Below are 15,512 nucleotides of genomic sequence, written 5' to 3' on the forward strand. Positions count from 1 at the left end.
TACAGCACAGCACTCCGCTGATAAGAAAGCAGCAGAGACCCTCTGCCGCACCGGGATGTGAGAAGGGCAAAAGCCCCGGCGGGCTCCGGGCTGCGCTGCCGATCGTTCCCGAGAGGCGCTCACGGCAAGCCGGGCGGGTGCTGCGGGACGGGGGTACTCACCCGACATGCTGGGCAGGGCAGGGCTGGGCTGGGCAGGGCTCGGTCCGCGGTGCCCACCGCTCCTGCCGCCTCACCTGCGGGCGGGGGGGCCGCTAAACCGCACAATGGGATTAACCTCCTTCCTGCTGGAGGCAGTGGCAGGTGAATTACATTCGCAGGGACTCCTGCGCAGCGGCACAGGAAAGGCATTAGCGGCAGAGACCATGGCGGGGGGGCTGGCACGACCCACCCCGCCCCCGCTCCGGGCGCTGCTTTGCTGGGAGAGGGGCGCGCCCCGACCCTACGGCGCTCCCGCCGCCCGGAGCCCGGCCCGGCCCCTCAGCCCGGAGCACGGCCCTGCCCTTAGCCCGACACGGTCACGGTCCGGAGCCCGGCCCGGCCGTGCAGCCCCTCAGCTGTCCCGCTCCGGGCGCGGCGCTCCCGCTCCATTGGCCGCCTCGCGGCTGCGACCACCCCGGGATGGGAGAGACCCTCGCTCCCCTTCCTCCGGTTCCCTTCCGTCCCGTTCCACCCCCTGCCCGATGCTCTGGGTGCCCTCCGGGTCTCAGGCGCCGCGACAAAGCTTCCCTGTCACGCACACGTCTGTGTAGAAACCGAGAGGAAGGGACACAGGTTGGGGAGACTCCGCCACGCAGCGCCCAGAGAAAAACAAACACCAACCTCTGTGATGGTGAAGGTGGAAAACACCAAGGTTTGTGATGGTGGAGGTGGCAGAGCATGGAAAAAGGTCTCAGAGCATGAGTAGGGTGATTCCAGCGTGGCATGTGGTCACACATACACGGGGATTCACCGTGAATGAAGGGGGTTTACCCCTAACTCCCTGGGGCCGCCGTATCCCCTACAGATACTCACGGTCTGATAACTTGTCTCCCAGATAAGAAGGAGATGTTTTCAGTGTCAGGAAGCTCATGTTATCCAGAGGGCTGTAAATATTTTCACAAGTGCATAAATAAATGCACATTTTCTTGAACAGCACGCTTTTGCTACTAGCCTAGAAGTCATGTAATTGTCATGTAATTCAGCCATACAATGTCTCTGCAAGGTAATTTTAGGCTGATATGGTTCAGCTGAGGTATTTTTGTTTCAAAATGTGCTGTGAACATCAATATCTATGTAGCAGAGGTAAACAACTTTCAGGTAGTGTGCCACTGAAAAAACTGCCTAGTGGTACCACTCAACTATTTAAAACTTTATTTCCAACAATTTGCAAGAGATCTCTGTTGCCACTCCAAGCTGCAGCATTTGTTCTCTCGCACCCTGGAAGAATCCCAAAGGTCCACCTCAGAAGAGGGTGTCATTGCTCTGTAGTAATGGTGAAGTGTGTGAAGGAAAGAAGGATGGACATAAACGCATAGGAAATTGAGTTTTATTTGTCCCACAGAAACAAAATCATCAGGGATCTGTGTTCATCATTGACTTACATAGACAAATCAACTAGACAACATAGTTATCAGTACCATGACTACTGTTGTAGATAATTTTACTGGCAGATTTATTTCACTCGGGGGACTTGAAGATTAAGAAAAGTTTCTCCTTGGTAAATAAAAGTGATGTCTATATTTAAATGATAATATCTTTTATGCCAGCAACTTTTTTTATGGTATAGAATACATTTTAAGTATCAGAGCCAGTAACACAAGCTAGAGTTCCATGTTCTAACAGCCAGTTAATCATTCCTCCCTTCCTTCCTCCCTTCCTTCCTCCCTTCTTTGGTTCCCTTCCTTCCTAAAATTAAATACACTAGAGCTTCCCTACATAACCCCTCAATTACCTGAAATGATGATACTAGAAATAGTTAATACAATCATTATAAATTTGTATTTACCATCATCATCATTCTGGTTAAAAGGGAAATTGACACCTAAAAGTGCATCTGCACACTGGTATATTGATGTACTGGTATATGCTGAAAAATAAGACCAAAGAGCTTCAGAGGGTCAAACACTTGGGTAGTCAGGGTTTATCCATTGAGATTCTTGGGTTTCGCTCAAATTCTCCAAAATAAATCTGGTTTTGTGCTATTAATATAAACACAAGTAATAAATTATTTTGAAAATATTATGAACAATTTAAAATAAGTTGTTATAGTATAGCAAAACCAAAAATGTTGCACATAGGTCCTTCTCTAGACACTTAGTAAAATAAAAAAATAAAAAAAAAGAGAGGAAAAAAAGAATAGATAGTTAAGCGGGTTTGATTATTTTGTTGGGTTTTTTTTTCCTGTATTATTCCTTTAGTTTGAAGCATTTCCTTCTTTTCCCTAGTGGGCCATATTTGAACTTTTATACAGAAGGTATCAACCCTCATATGTCCCAGAAAGTAGCAAAGAAAACAAACAAGACCTGGGTCATTTTAGATAAAACACAGAAGGTGTTTATTGAAAATTTAAAATTTTGAAGAGAAAGAAGCAAAATATTTATTTTCATGGTTGAACAAACAACTGAAGTTGTAGCACCAAAACACTTGTCATTTCATTAATCAAATCTTTATGTCTGTCTGACAAAATATACATCAATCTGTTTTAACTCTTAACATGGAAAATTAATATTTTAAAAGAAATATTAAATGTCCTTGAAAACTATATTAAAAATATTTTCTCATTTATAAGTTGAAAGTGATAGACACAAAGGTGTTCATTTGTTTGTGTGTTGTCAAGATGTTTCTATGTTTAAAATGTACATTATCATTTCTTTCAGGATCAAAAAAAAAAAGTGCTAGTCTAAGCAAGCAACTGATATATATAAATTTAAAATATTATTCAGATAATTAATATTTTATTATATGAAAAATTAATTTTAATATATGTCTTCCTCTCAATGATGTAATAAACACAAAATCATATTCATCTCCATATAAGTGGAATTGCAGTAACGAAAACCATGCTTTGCATATAAAATGAAGATAAAACCATACCAATTTCCTTATGCTTTAAAAAGTTAGTTAAAATGCCTCTATTACAGAATTATGTCAGTAAACTGCTAGTTTTGCCAACTTTCATCTGTATTTCATTCACTTGCTGTTTTTTTGATCCAGTTAGCTAAATGAAGGAAGAGACAGGAAAGGTGTCAATTTTCATTACAGGTTTGTCTACATGAGGACATTGTTAGCACTGCAAGGTCCATCAGGAATGAGGGAAAGAAGTGAAACAGTCTAGCTAGAAAACCTATATCAACCATACCTCCACATAGTATGAAGTTGAAAAGTCTTTGTGACTTAGATTTTAGAGATTAAAGCATCACAAACTCATTCTAAATGAATCAGAAAAATCTTTGTACCCATTTTCCCTTTTCACAAGTTATGAATAATGTGGGGGTTTTTTTTTAGAAAACCCATCTTTCTAGATTGGTGCCTTCAAAGGTTCCTAAAGTCAGGCCTAAGTTTTCAAGAGCAGAAATGAGACTCATGTAAAATTCTGGTTCCTGAGAAGAGCTAAATACCAGTTTAGTAATTAATCAATAAAATAAATAAATAAATAAAATTAGAATGTATTCCTCTCTGTTTTATTTTAAACAGTGGTTTGTCAATATACATAATATTTTCAGTGTATTATAAAATCAAGAATGAATTTTCTAGCTACAGCTCCTTTCACTTTGCTAAAATTCAGACACAAACACAAAGTAAACGTATTCAAATTTTTAATCCTTTAGACAACTACAAATTTTCTTTAAACACAGTAAACATTACAGGAATATACTGGAGAAACCCAACAGGTGTGAAAGGAAATGGCATACTCCTTATTCCTATTCTATCAGAAGGACTGAGTTTTTTGGCTAATTTTGAAAACAGAAAAAAAAAATATTTGGCGACTCAAATCCTCACAAACACAAATCCTTCAACCTTTAGCTTATATCACACTTGATTTCTTTGTTGTTTATGATAACTTCTGAGTCAAAATCTGTATTCAGCCTTTATGAATGCAGGTCAGAGAGTGCAATACAATCCCTGGATGTCTTAAGCATATTTTTGATGACATAAAGTTCGAGGTGCAAAAGTGACATCAGGTTAGAGAGAGCAGGATTACAACGTCTCAGTAAAACATTCATTAGAGGAAGATTTTCTTCTGTCAGAATGGCAGTGTAGAATGTCACCAACCAAAGGAGCCTGTGATCAGACAGCAACTCTTCTTTCAGTGCTTTACACTGCAGCCCCACCTGAAAAATGAAAATTGAACATTCAGTGCTTCCGCTGTGGGTGTTCTTTGCCAGCTTTCTGAGGCTGATCTGGGCCACCCTGGCTGGTTTCCACACACAGAACCAAAACTGCCAGGCACCTCTGTGCTGGCAGAGACAATTGTTTGTCAAGGTCCCATCAACTTCAGCACTAAATCAGTGGAAAATTGTTTGGGCCTTACCACGTGGTTTGAAACAAAGTTTCTTATTCTTGTAAGCGGTGTAAGCTGCTATTGATCCAACAACCAGTATCACAAAAGCAGAAATTACAGGAGATGTAACTCCAGCTATTAAACCAGAATCTGTGGAAAAAGAAAGAGAAGGGGCTTTTTTTTTTTTTTTCAAAGGCACTTAAATGGTTTGTCTTAAGTATATTGCCTACTAAAGCATGCCTTTACCAAATTAGGAAAATAGTTTGGTGAAACTACGGAATTAAGAAGATGAACAAAAATTGTGTAATATTACAGATTATGTGAAAATTATGCCTTAAAGCCTAATTTATTATATCTGCTACGTTGTAAGGTTATCACTGTTTTAGTATTTTATAAAGATCAGAAGTCAATTGCAGAATAATGTAAATTATTTACTATACCTGTGTTCCCTCCATGATTGAAATGATGCTGCTCGTCTCCTGGAATAGAGGGTGAAGCTTCATCAAAGAAATGCTTGTCATCCTGTTTTGGGAACTAAGTCTTTACTCAGCGAAGCGTGATGCACAAAGGGCAAAAGGGGTGGCCCAACAAGACTGCAGCAGAGAGCTCCCCTTCTACTCCCCACTGATGGCTGTGCTGGCCAGAGGAATAACTCCTCATCCTCTTGAAACTTCCTTTTTTGGGGAAGAATGTTATTATCTAATAGAAGGACCATTTGTAACAGGCTACGTGGAGCTGATTTCACAGGGAGGCCAGTATAGTCTATCTCTTCTCTGCTGCCAGATAATCAGATAATTTACAAGTAGTTTACACCAAGATCTTAGTCTTGGTCCATCTATTTCAGCATGCCCCTTGCTTTTGGACTTTTCTTGCTGAATTCAAAGGGGTAAAACCTGCAGGCTCCTGGCATATGCTAGAATGCTAAAAAATGTTTTGGCATATGTTTCAAATTGTAGCTTCAGGCTCAAAACTATGGCTTTTTGTGAAGGACAACTAACCTAAATAAAAGTACCAGAGTCTGGTCCTATACCTTCAGAGACAAACAGACTACCACTAAACCAAAACCATCCAGAGTTGGTCTATACCTTCAGTTTAGAGGTATTAGGAACACGTTGCAAGGGAAACAGGAAAATGTTACCTGGTGGTAAAGGCTTTCCATCGAGGAGATCTGAATCATCAAAACCTCCTGCAAGATAAAGTTTCCAGTTGCAAAATTATATACAATGATAACCCCTTCAGCTCCTTGTCCACTCCTTTTGTAGTGCTCTGGGAGAGGTGAGGGACCTTTGAAATCCCAGCTGCGATGTGGTGGGTCACATGGGTCACATGTCTTACACTGAACAGTCACCTACCAAAATTCACCTGAAAGCTGAAGCACTGACACTATTGGTGTCTATGTATTCTGTGTCTGTTTTGGGCACTTGTGGGAAGTGTGGGCTTGGGTTCTCAGTAACACAAATCCTTATATAATATGGACATCTTGAGTCCCAGTGATCCCTGAAGCAGAGAGTCAGTGGGTCCTTTCCAGGAAAGACTCCAGAAGGACTTATCCATGGCTCACCACTACAGCCATACCCAAAGTAAGTGCAGGGACAGGGTGAAAGCCAGAATAGATATGCCACATTTACTTTATCTAAGCAAGTATCTGGAACCAAACTCAAAAGCAATACAGGCTGCCCAGCCCCATCTTCTGTATGCCCTAGGGCCATCTCAGATGCACACCTCAAATTGATTTGAGCACAGGTTTATCCCTGCCCTGTGGCTAGATGTCAAATTTGAGCCTTTGCATAGTTCAGTGTATACACACCCAAAATGAAAACACAAACAAGATTAGATGTTAGTCTCATGCCACTTAAGATGCAGTGTCCCACATTTTTAACAAACTGAAAAATTTTATGATATCAACACTAACATTCAGAAAAAGCTTTCTCACCTCTGGGCCAGAAACAGTGACTACAAAAGGAAGATATGGGAAAAGGATGATAAATGCTGTTACTAGAGAAGTAAGAGACTAAAGTATTCAAAATGTCTGCTCTGAACAGCTGATAGCACTACATTTTCTTATGAGCAAGTAGTCTTACCAGAATTACCATAACTTCCTGGGCGTGGTGGAAGAGGTGGGTATAAAGGTTTTCTTGAGATGTCACCTATTGATAATTAATATTGTTAGATAATTGAACAGGCAAAACTGGGAACTGTAAATAAAAATATTTTATACCTATTTCTAATTTGTCCTCCCATGAATTAATAAAAGGACCTTGTCAGTAGTTAAGAAGATTTAAGCACTATATCAACAAATAGCTAGCTGTAAAAACTGACTTGGAAGTGAACAGGGAATATTTTTGAAAGAAGATAAGAATTTGCAAGAAACATCGAGGGAAAATATTTTATGTATATCTGGCAAGTGCCAACATTGATTAAAGCTGACAGCCAGGAGGCACCATGTGTCAGTCACTGTGGGTGTCAGTGGTGCAGTTATTCAGAGCCAACAGAGAAGCTTGTGTTCCAGGCTGGGCAGGAGGCAACAGGTTATCTCATTGCCATCAGCAGGATTTAATAAGGCCAGCAGATTAATTTCATCTAACAGATGATGAATTTATCTTATGCAAAATGAATTTCCTGCTCTTGAACAGTGCAAAATGATCTCAGACTTCAGCTTTGCTGTTGTTTAGGACTTTGTGCTAGCATTGAGCCTTAATTTTTTGCCAAAGGATTAGAAAGAGATGCATTGGATAGAGCAGGAGATCTAATGACTAAAAGCAGTTTCCGAGCTGCATACACAATGCTGAAGAGCTCACTCAGGTCAAAGCCTGCCAAATTTAACATCTGGGGTTGCTGCTCTGTGTGTATAGTCAGTTTTCTCTTGCCACCCTTTACTCAACCAATTCAATCAGGTATTCAACTGTTCTTAAAAATGACAGACAGTGTATTTTTCTCTGCATAAATCAAAATTAGGTCACAGAAATAAATAGCAATTTCCCTCCCTCTCTTTAAATCTTTCACCTTCCAAACATGCCAGAAGCTCTTTTGCTATGTTTTCTTCTTGCCTAGCTACTAAATACAATGCTTCTGTTTCTGAGCACCATTTAGGTTCTGATCCAGAAAATTACTTTGATATATCCTTAACCTCAAGTGAGTTTAGCCTACAGCCAATGGATTTTAGGTATAGGCATAAAGCTTTGCTGAATCTGATTTTGCCCAGTTAACTATATTCAGCAGAGGAAGGACTTGCTCTGTTCTAGCTCTGTGTAATGAACTAAGACTCACCGTGGCACAAAAGCAGAAAACCAAAAATCCCACTTTTAATTTCTATCATGATGCTGCACTTAGTCCTCTCTAAGCATAAGAAGACATATTGTATGGCATAGCTGGTGAAAAAATAATGTCTTCAAAAATACTAATAACGAGATACATAACTTTAACCTTATTATACCATGTATGAAGGTCAATTAAAAAACTGAACTGAAAATGGAACAAGGAAATAAAAACCAGTGGAAATACAATTTTCCATCCTTGGAATGAAAAGATTTGGTTTAGTTAAGGTACTTAAGCTATTAATTCATACTTCAGTCAATATATTTAACCTATCCTCTCATAACACTACTCAATAAAAGCTTGCAGGAATGGAAGAATTACTACAGGGACAAATAAATTAAATTATAAACATGGGAATTATTAACAACATTAGATCCAGCTTTGTAAAATATGAACTAATACATCATTCACACAAAGGCATGAAGTGCCACAGAGGAAGTCAGAAATGGGGAAAAAATCCCAATATAAAAGGACAGTTACTGTCTAAGACTGAAATGTGAGCAAACCAGATCACTGCAGCTGGTTCAGAGATTCTGTGCAATTGGCTGAGAAGTTTCTTTTGTGTGGCTGTTATTAAAGTGGAATTTTAGGCTTTGCAGTAATCATTGTATTTTGGGTATCAGCAGTATTCAAGAACCTTTCTAGAGTACTTCACATCTCTAGACACATTCATTAAAATTTGATGTACATATTCCCAGCCTCGAGGATTTCATATGTCTGCACAGCTCAGTACAGTACTGTGAATACTTCCGAGGTCAGGTCTGAGTGTTATGGGAATATCTGGAAGTTAACAGCATGTTACAACATCTTGACTGCTTCAAGCTTAAGCTGTATTCACCAGTGCTCATCTCTGAAACATTCCTTTTGAATTTCTAATTTGCCATCAGCAGAAGTACGAGAAGCTCAAACCTCCCCATCCAGTGTTACCTCTGATTCCTAATCTTAGACAGGCTCATTTTTGGTCACTGAAGAAACTACAGCCATCACCTTCTTCAGGCTCCTGTCAGAGGACTCCCCTGAGCCACACAAGTGAATGGGTGAGGTTTGCTCTCCCCAGCCACGCCTGGGGTGCTCTGCCATGGTACAGCAAGCCCCAGCTCCCTTCAGTTCATGCAAGGCAGGGCAGCTGGAGGCTCTCAAAGGTAGCTGTGAGCAGGTGCTGTCCCCACCCTGCGTGACAGCCTCAGGCAGAAGGGCTGCCTGTACATGAGTTGTAATAACTCTCATCACCATAGCACCTCCTGCAGAACTGAAATATTTTTTAAAAATTAGGCAGAGTTCAGGAAAAGACTATGAAAGAAAAAAATCCCCTTGTATTCAAGGAAACAAGGCAGTACTCACCCCCACCAAAAGCATCTCCCAAATGCAGATCATTGTCTAAAAATGAATAGGAGGAAGATGTAGAAAAGTGAGTTACATGCAATTCTTGAGGGAAATGAAATGTTATTTTCATTAGAACATGTACAACTGCATGTTTGACAAGCACCTTTTTCAAGTCAGTGCCACAAATTCAAAAACTAACTTATCACACTTTTCTTGAAAACTCTAATAGACTCTAACATTTTCCAACACACTAATTGACAAATAGCAGGGTATTTTCTACTCAAAATGCAAAGGTTATTTCCTGTTTTAAATGATGTCAAAATAAATCTTACAGTTGAAGCAAGATCAATACCTCTTTAATATACCTGCAAGTACAAAAATAAAATTAGCTATGTTATAATATATAACTGTACTCACTTCTAAAATATACTTAATTATTAACATTTATGTCTGTGGTTAAAATTTGTATTTGTATTTTTGGCTCAAGTGTAATTTATTGAACTACAAAAACTGAATATCCATTTCAAGAGCAAATACTAGGGAGCAATAAACCTTCTTGGGGAGATATTGAATCAAATATCTATGTAAGGGTCACGATGACCCCTTCCTTCAGGCAATCATATGCACCTGCCTGAGGTTGGGAGATAGTCTGTTTTTATTTGCTTGAGCTGTGAAGGTTTTTAGATAGAATTAAATGTCTGTATGCAAAAGTTACCCAGTAAACCACCAGGCTGTGACCATTGCCCAGCACCGTACATGTGTCTCGCTGTTGCTGGGATGGAATCTTTCCATGCAATAAACAATTTGTCCATGAGCTGCAGATGGATAAGGAGGAACTCTGTTTCTAACACGCAGGTGTGGCTGTGAGTGAGTGGGTGATATTTAAGGTGTGTATGGAATGATGGTGAGTTCTGAAAGCATATATTAGATGGATGCTTTAACTGCAAGAATCCCTTTCTTGACCCTTATATGCATAGAGTGGTACAGTGTGTCAGAAGAAAAGGGATAGCAAAACCTATCTAAATTTTGGTAACAATGCTTGCTGCCACAGACAACTAGATAGATTCTCAATTAAACAATTTTATTTTTTAATTATAGATGTGACAGGATTCCTGAAACACAGGAAAATCACCATGCAGAAATCTCTTTTCTTCTGTTCTTTATACCTATGAGGATTGGGAAGCTGCTTTTGCACAGTATCTCATCTCATTTAGGTAACAACTTAGAAATGCTTTGATGTCACCAGGAAATCTGGCAGGAAAATAAAAAAATTCGTAATACATGACTTGGTTTGCCCTTGTCAGGTATAGGTCCTCCCTGTGTCTGCCCAGCAGAGCTGCATTTCAAAAATACCTTTACCTGTCAAATGTTAAAACTGTAAGAAGCAATAAATTGAAAACTGGATTCAATTTATTATTGACATGAAGAATTCAGGTAAAATGCAAGTTCTGCTCTGGAGGGTTCATGTAGAGATTTGTTGCAGAAATGCTCGGGTTGATATGAATGAAATAAAAATGGAAATGCATATGTGTGTTGGGATCAGAAAAAACAACAAAATGTTAAAAGAACAGACTAAAGGTCACTGTTCCCAGCAGTAAAACTGAGGAATGTGTTGTTTCTGTCAAAACCAGCAGGCCTGTGCTCTGATGAGAGCAAAGATGACTTGTCAGCAAAGGAAAAGCAGAAAAGCATTCTAACACCAAAGGTTGCAGCATATCACTACTTTTCTGATGGTCCACCCAGAAAATATATCTGTGCACACAGCCTGTGAACTCCAAACAAGTGAAAAAATGCAGTGGGCAGTAACCTGACCAAGGGTTCAGAGACACTGGAATGAGAAATATTATGAAGCAAAGGACCTCTCTATAATACCTAAATACTCCTAATACTCCTAAAGGATATAAAAGATCTGTGGATTCTGCTTGTCATTTCTGATCAAGAAGAAGCACAGAGACAGGATAAGAGCTCAGCAGCTGGCAAGCTTTGTCTCATGTTGCACACGATGCTCACCAGACCCCCTAAGCACGCACATCTTGGTGCTCATGAGCATGTGGGTGTGAGGCTATGGCTGAATTAAACAGCATTATGGAACAATGTCAGTGGGTAAGTATCAATTTACATTGAGATTTTGTAAATAAAAATTGCCTTCCATTACATTTTGTGATGAATTTTTCTACACTAGGGCAGTGCCAACAGGAGAGCTTCAACTCAGGCAGAGGTGCACGGGGTGCCCAGAGAACACTGCCTGTAACTGGCCTCAGCTGAACAAAAATCTCAGTGAGCCTCACTTCTGAAGGACACATAGAGGAAATCCTAAGTTAAGATGAAGCATTAAGCACCTGCTGGAACATACTTTTGTACCATCTCCCTGCACTTTCCAAATCCAATAGTTGATTTGTAACACTGTGGGCTTGGGTTTTCTAATAACTTTTAATTGTTTTCTTAACTTTCTGCAGTCATCTGTAGTGCTGAAGGAGACTCTGAAATGGTCTGGAAAACATGGAGTTCTTCAGGCCCAAAAATTAGTGAAGTGGATTTGGTTAGGGCAGATATTCATCTGATGTTCATATCTCTAATAGATTTATGAGTACCTAAAAATAAAAATTCCTTTCACCTGACTGATGCAGCTTGAGTGCAGATATTGGCACTCTACGCTACCTTTAAACATGACCAAGGACAAAGTATTTTAGGGACAATTCAAATAACTTGAAATGTTTGCATTAGGAGGGGAACAAATCCACATTTAGTGCAATATTTTAAAATAGACAGATGCTTCTAATCGAGGCCAGACACTTTTTTTTTTTTTTTTTTTTTTTTTGGCCAAATGAAGTGGGACGAAAGAATGCAGCCATTAAAGTATACAATAGCTGCCACTTTCACATAATACTGCCCCTGTTTGTTCAAAGAGGGAGCCAGAGAATTGTGTGGAAAATGTAAATACTTTCATGCACCTAAAATCTTATTTCCAAGTTTGTCCAGAAAAAGACCTGAAGTTGTTGGGTTTTTTTTTTTTAGTCTAGCATTTTCCAAACATTTTGTTTGATAGACAGAAAATTATTCCAGTGCAGTTTAGGTGAAAAAAAAAATCTGTGTTGTCATAAACAGTTCCATCACAAATGCAATTTTTTTTCTTGTTTGGAATTTGGATTTTTTCAACATTAACAAGTGTTCATTGGAATTCATTGTTTTGCATTCTCAGGACTATAGCTCTCCACTGTTCAGAGCCTTTTTTCCTTTCTGACACAGGTGGTTGTAGCAATCAATACGAGATAATATGAACCAAATACATGGTGAGAAGAAAGAATAGCCCCAACTTCATTCAGATTCTTTTCCAACTCTGATATCAAGCATCATGGAGAAATATACAAAAAATAAAGATAATAGGGAAAAAAGGTAGAGGAACAGTTGGCCAATTTTAGCAACAGCTACCCATTGTTAAATTTCCCAGGGAGTTCAGAACAATCTAGAAAAGGATGAAGAAGGCCTTCAGGAAATAAAATACTACCACTGGCCAGCCATGCTTGATTGCCTCACTGGAAGCAGTAAAGACACAGAATTGGTAATTGTCAAAAGAGCACTTATTTTACTTTAAGAAGACAGCTGTTAATCACACATTATCTGTGCTAAAGCACAGCAGCAAATATGTTAAAGAACCTCATGTGAAAGTTTCCTACATATACAAAATCAGTTTTATGGCCCATTATTTATTACTCACTGAACACAGGTCTTGTTGGTCTTCTGATCACTGTAGGTTTCCTGGTAATTATGTCATCTGTTGAATACAATGACATGCCAATAAACATTAACAGCTTCAACTAAACAAAAGCAGGTATGTGCAGATGTAGAGAGCTGCTTTCAATAAATCGTTATGTATCACAGCAGAAGCCAAAAATGAAGGAATATGTTTTCAAATCTAGTTTTCTGTTTGTTTGTTTTAAAGAAGATTTTAATTTTGTTATAGAAACATTGAAATCTAGCATTCTTCAGTTCTGTGTATCTTTAACAGAAGTAGTAGCCAGTTCATATTGCATTCCTCAAGGAAAAAGACTTAAAATTTACTATTAGATGTAAATGCCTTAGTAAAATAAGGATAGAAAATATACATACCAGGGTGATCAAGGGCATCAGCTAAATCAAAATCACCTTGACCTAGAAGGAATGTGACAGAGGACACTAAGTCAGCAGGCAGGTTTCCATGGCCTCCAGACCTGAGGGCTCAGTACAGAAGCAGAACAGCAGTAAGAGGCAAAAGAAAGGCCCATCCAAACAGCAGCAGGCACAGAACAAGCTGTCAGCTGTCATCCCTGCACAGCACAGTCCGAATAACTGTGAGAGATGGGCTCATTTAATCCAAGGAAGTTATTTGTTCAGCTAGGCCAAAGAGAAGCTGCTCTCTCTGTTATCATATTCAACTGCTGTACAAACAGCTCTTTGAAGAGCACAGGTTGCCAGCTAGAGGCACAGGACTATTGCCAGGAGACAGCTGAAAGTAGCATTCAGCATAGTACTTGTGAACCAAAATCATTAGGTGAGAATTTTTAATATCTTCATTATTACTTTACTGGCTCAGCTTAGCAAGCAGCTTTACTGTCAAGCCTGCCTTGTGATCACTTGCAACACAAATCAACTTTTTTTTTTTTAATTCTTACTGTAACATAGGCCATAAGTAAAATATATTAAGATGTGTTTATCTAATTTAGTTTCCTCTAAATGAAAAAAGCTGAAAAGGGCTGTTAGGTGACAACAATATCTTTGAATGTCACAGCAGAGTAATTAGCATCTGTATTTTTGAAATTAGCAGGCAAAGAAAACTGGAAAATATTTTAAATGTATAAACTGAAATAGATGACTTTGAACTGAAAGCACACAATTATTCATGAGTTTTACTTTTAACTCTGCAATCTGCCCCTTTGCTTGTAATATACAGGCTTCATGAAACACATGTTTGGTGAATTTGTATCCACTGGATGGTTTTCATCCAGGGTGGTGCATCATCCTTGTGTTTGCCTTCCAAACATAAGATCAGCCTACGCAAACCCACAAAAAGTCATGACATGCTATGACTTCCCTAAACAGAAATGCATTACTGTGCTCTATCGAGTAAGCCTCAAGCTGCACTTGATCTGCATACATTTATTATCCCTTCTAAAAGGCTTAATACCCAACTGTTCATTAAGGAGTTTTTCTTGGCAAGTCTTGAACACTTCACAGCAAGAAAGGCATCACTGTTCATGTGAAGAAGCTGAGGAACAAAGAGAGGCTGCCCGAGGTTTGTCAGCACAGCAGTGCTCAGGGTTCAGCTCAGCTCCTTCATCTTGACAGGTCCTGTACATTTTCATGGCATTCTTCTCATTAATCACTGTTCCTGAGTAATACCTCTTGCCTGTGTCAAAGAGCTTCCAGAAAGATTAATTATCAGTGGTGAAACACTGTGTGATCCTCAAACAACAGTCAGCACAGGAATATAAAGTAGGAATTTTTTTATTCCCACAAAGATTTTAATGTGTGTCTGCGGACTTAATTATAGATGGGGTCTGATGGAAGAGATAAAACAAGGCTGGGATGCAAAGAAGGAATGGCTTCTTAAGCAAAACTGTCCGAATAAAATATAAAGAAGAATGTGTTTGGTAAGTAAAAACATGTAACGACGTAAGACTTTCCCAGTAACAGTAGCAGAGTGGTAGGTTATCTCTTTATCATTTGATTTGTTCTTGGAGAGTTGCATCATCTGGCCACCTCTCCCTCCTCTGCCCTGGCCCCTCAGCCAGCATTGTCAAGTTCAGTAACTTTTGGATTGGGTCTTCAGGTGGATAATATTAATGGAATCATAGAACCACAGAATGGTTTGTGTTGGAAAGGACCTCAAAGACCATCTATTTCCCACTCTCACTGCCATGGGCATGGACACCTTCCACCAGACCAGATTGTTCACTGACATATTCAACCCTGAACACTTCCAAAGATGGGATATCCATCAACGTCTCTGGACAACATGTTCCAGTGCCTCACCACACTCACAGTAAAAAAACAAGTCTTCCTAGTATCTAATTTAAAACTACTCTCTTTCAATTTAAAGCCATTATTAAAGCCATAATCTGAGGCTCTGACAGGTTTTTAAATATGAATCCATTAAGTACATAAATCTATAAAATAAACAAGTTGCTTCATCAGAAGATATTTTCTGTTTGAGCCTGGAGTGCACCACCAGCCCTCACTGGCCCTGAGCTTCTGCCCATGGGCTTCACCCCAGCCACGGAGCCCTTTGATCTTGATGCAGACATGCTACTATGCACAGGTAGACATCCTGGCATTGCCTTGACTTATATGGTCAAATTATACTTTTCTGAAGCATTTCTTCAGTGCCAGCAGTACAAGCAACATAAGCTTGACAG

General features: G+C 39.5%; 1 protein-coding gene across 1 annotated transcript; it reads right to left on the minus strand.

Moving 5' to 3' along the window:
• Nucleotides 1–1,335: 1,335 nt before the first annotated feature.
• Nucleotides 1,336–15,095, minus strand: XG (Xg glycoprotein (Xg blood group)). Its single transcript, XM_041422130.1, has 10 exons — nucleotides 15,005–15,095; nucleotides 13,228–13,335; nucleotides 12,836–12,892; nucleotides 9,139–9,174; nucleotides 6,564–6,629; nucleotides 5,621–5,668; nucleotides 4,923–4,961; nucleotides 4,513–4,632; nucleotides 1,933–2,067; nucleotides 1,336–1,418 (listed from the first exon to the last, which is right to left on the minus strand). The coding sequence occupies exons 1-10, from the start codon at nucleotides 15,093–15,095 to the stop codon at nucleotides 1,336–1,338; spliced, it is 783 nt and encodes a 260-aa protein (XP_041278064.1).
• Nucleotides 15,096–15,512: the final 417 nt, after the last annotated feature.

Source organism: Onychostruthus taczanowskii, unplaced genomic scaffold, assembly GCF_017590055.1.
Source record: "Onychostruthus taczanowskii isolate IOZ18803 unplaced genomic scaffold, ASM1759005v1 scaffold71, whole genome shotgun sequence".
Lineage (NCBI taxonomy): Eukaryota > Metazoa > Chordata > Aves > Passeriformes > Passeridae > Onychostruthus > Onychostruthus taczanowskii.